Raw genomic sequence first — 3636 nt, 5'->3', positions numbered from 1 at the left:
CCAGTGATTCCCTACGTTCTTTGCGTGGTTCTTGCGGTCAACCAAGTCTGCTTTGGGTCCCCATTGTTGTACCAAGCTAGCTTCTTGAATTTTTTAAAAAAAATTAGAGGTTTACATCAAAATTTTCAAAAATTTTGAATGGTTAAATTTAAATATTTTTAAATAAAATTGAGATCTAACTAAAATTTTTAAAAATTTAAGAGGCTTGATGAGAATTTTTAAAAATTATGGGAGGGGTTTAGTTAAAAACATTCAAAAAATATAAAACTTAATATGAGTTTCTAAAAAAATTATGGGAGAAAAACTAAGATTTTTTGAAAAGTTTAATGATCTAAAACTTAATTTTTTTTCAAAATTTTGGGGCCCATGGGCCTCACATGTCTCTAGTGTGCTCCGACCTTGCATATATGGTGCTTGAACTCAAACCTCAATAAATAATAATAATTTATTAACCACTAAGATTATTTAGTTCGTGCTTAAATTTAAATTTTAATAGATTTAATCCTCAAATCCAGTGACGAACATATGACTTTATGTTAGAGATGAACTTTTAAAATTTTAGGTAAGATGAACTTATAAAATTCTAGATGTGAGAATAAATTATCAATATAAAATATCTAAAATATATGATAATTTAAAATTTAAGAAAGACAATTGTTTCTTCTGCTCTCCCTGGATCCATTCTGATCAAATTTATAATTTAACAACATAATTTAAGTATGAGATAATTTCTGCATTTTCCCTAACAGAAGGTTAAAGAAAATCATTCTTTTAAGAAATCAACATCACTATAAAGAGCTTGATCGACACAAAGTAAAACATAATACATCTATAATTAATAATCATTCGTTCAACAAATCATCTTCATTACAAAAAGCTTACCAATATAATCAGTTTACCATATGTTTTCTTGTACCTTCCCGGTTCCAAGGCTTCACATTGACTAATCCGGATTGACTCGTGTCGCATACATGGCGTTGGTGGGTGAATCTCCCAACAGAAATGTTTTACATACACAAAGATTTGAAATAGAAACTTTGCTTAAACGATATCAAATTACTTACCACTTGAATCAATCTTTATTAATAGTTTACCATATGTTACATATGCAAAACAGGCAAAAGGTGTGTACGTTCGTTACCAGCTCTTAATACATGAAGTAATATTTGGATTTATTTAAAACGAATACATTACTATATAGTAAGTTATGTAATGATATCTATTCAAAATCAAGTGATGTTACTTACTAAAAATTAAAATTTTAAATGAAATATCAAATTTTATTTTGTGCTATTAAAAAGTGTTTGAATTATATTATTTTTTATTTAGGTGTCTAAATTATTTTTTGGTCAATTCAGTTGCCTAACGTTATAAACGTTATCATTTTAAGTGTCTCAACTGTAACAATCATTAAAAATTATATTAAATGACGTATGTCGAATTCTGATAATTTTGAAGATTTTATTTTAAAAATAAAATAAATTATTATATTTTAAAAACATTTTTTAATTAAAAAAATTCCCCCACCCCTTCCCCTCCCTCCCGTCCCCCTTCACCTCCCTCTCCCTCACTCGCACCCACTGTCTCCCCGCCCCTCTTTTCACAATATTAGCATTTGGTGAGGATGGTTGGAATGATTTCAAAGGCTAGTAACGGTGATTGTATCGTCGGTAAAGGTTCGGCCGACTGCAACAACAGTGATCAACGTGAGTATAGAGATTAGAATAAAGGTTTTCAAAATTTTGAGTTTTTTAAGATTTCTAAAATTTTTAGATTTTTTTTAAAAAATTATATTTTTTATTTTAAACAAAAAATTAAATTACCAGAACGTGAAACGTGTCACATAACAGAATTTTCTAACTTCGTTACGGTCAGAGCACTTAAAATGGTCACGTTTGTTACGTTAGACACATGAATTGACCGAAAAATAGTTTAGGCACTTAAATGGAGAAAACAATCTAGTTTGAACACTTATTTTTATATTAAGCTATGGTTAGTCTAATAGATGAGATGTTAGTTCATTTAAATAATGTTTAGAGTTTGTATCATATTATTTTTTAACAGTCTGAGGTAATTACAAGGTAGTATCTGTTCAAAATATATCTTAGTAATTGACATCGCACATATTCTACAGACATAGTTGTTCGTACTCAAGGCCTCTAGAGAGAACAATAATCTCTTTAATCATTGAGGTCCCTTGATGGGTTCAGAGTTCCTATAATGAGTTTCTACGATACTCGATCCGAATCAGTTGACTAATAAATCAATAATTATAGAAAAAATATTCCATTACAATGTACGATAAATATTAATACAATGAGAAAAATATAAAATGCAAATATCAAGATAAGTAATATATATATATATATATATATATATAATACTCTTTAATTATATAGTAAAAAAAGTATATGTGTTAATGAAAATATAAAAAATTGATAATTTAATCATCCAAGGAAAATAAAATAGAAATGTAATTTGTGTGCCCTACTTTTTAATGCAAACCTCTCCCTTGAGATTGAGAAGCAGGTCTTGGGAGATATCCAGGAGATCTTCGTTGGAGTCCTGTTTGAAGATGATTGTGCCGACCAAAAGAATTAGTGGGTGGCCCCATTGAAAAACTACCCAACATTTGGTTATTCTGCGACATCTGTCGTTTGTGTGAAGTAGTAGACGGTTGAACAACATTATCAGCACCACCTCTTTTTCGCAATGCTAATCCGTGCGCTTGCGGGATTCCATAGTAAGAATCAATCGGAATACCATTATTTACCATTACTTGATGATTTTCGATTTCACCTCCTCTAATTTGCGGCAATACAGCGTAGCTATTGAAGGATTGCTCCATCCCTATATTTGGGTTAATACCATAACCAGATTTTGCAGCATTGATGTTGGAATTATGTGCAAAATTACCAAGCGCAGCATTGTGGTTCAATGCAAACAAACCATGGTCAGTCTGGTAATTAGAGTAGGGCACAATAGTCCCATTCTCGTGTTGTTGCTGTTGATTTTTCAACTGTTCAAGCTCTCTCTTGAGATGCTTGAACAACCCTAAAGGCCCTTCAACTGGATCACTCTTCCATGCAAAGGCTTCCCATTCAAGGGACTCCACAGCTCTTCCCCTCTCATCTGGACTACGATTCGACAAGATCGCCGTCAAGTTTTTTACCCCAAAAATCTTGTGAACTTCTCGGAAATTATTTGCTTTGTCTGCAGGGAAGTAGGGAGCGAATAAACAGTTGGTCTCGCACTTTCTCCTTTGATACTTGCAAGCTGCGCATGCGTGCCGAGAATTTGAAGTTTCTTCACCGTTTGACATTCTTCTATGGACAAAAAGAAAAAGAAAAGCGAGTTAGGAGGCGCATTATAGGGTTTGTACGAGAAAATTTAGGTTCTTTATCCCCAAGGTAATCTAGGGTTTTATAAATTCTACTTTTTTATTTATTTTAAATATTAATATCTGCTATTGCTTAAAGTAATAGTTGGTTTTACTTCTAACTTTATTGCTTGTTATTAAAATATTAACATTAAATTATCAATTTAATGAGAGTCGATTTCGAGTTTTAGTAAAATTAATGTTGATATTTGTTTAAAAATCAATTTTAATTTAAATATATACTATTATTAAATTAT

The 3636-nt window shown here is 30.9% G+C and overlaps 1 protein-coding gene across 1 annotated transcript; it reads right to left on the bottom strand.

Annotated features, from left to right (window-relative positions):
* Nucleotides 1–2494: 2494 nt before the first annotated feature.
* LOC120121916 (LOB domain-containing protein 2-like) lies at nucleotides 2495–3322 on the bottom strand. The gene has a single exon (XM_039141191.1). The coding sequence runs from the start codon at nucleotides 3320–3322 to the stop codon at nucleotides 2495–2497; it is 828 nt and encodes a 275-aa protein (XP_038997122.1).
* Nucleotides 3323–3636: the final 314 nt, after the last annotated feature.

The sequence above is a fragment of the Hibiscus syriacus genome, unplaced genomic scaffold (assembly GCF_006381635.1).
Source record: "Hibiscus syriacus cultivar Baekdansim isolate YM2019G1 unplaced genomic scaffold, ASM638163v2 tig00110383_pilon, whole genome shotgun sequence".
Classification (NCBI taxonomy): domain Eukaryota; kingdom Viridiplantae; phylum Streptophyta; class Magnoliopsida; order Malvales; family Malvaceae; genus Hibiscus; species Hibiscus syriacus.
This window is presented reverse-complemented; position numbering and strand designations above follow the sequence as displayed.

What these genes read in the sequence shown, in the direction of transcription:
- LOC120121916 (XM_039141191.1), bottom strand. Translation starts at nt 3,322, where the DNA reads ATGTCAAACGGTGAAGAAACTTCAAATTCTCGGCACGCATGCGCAGCT.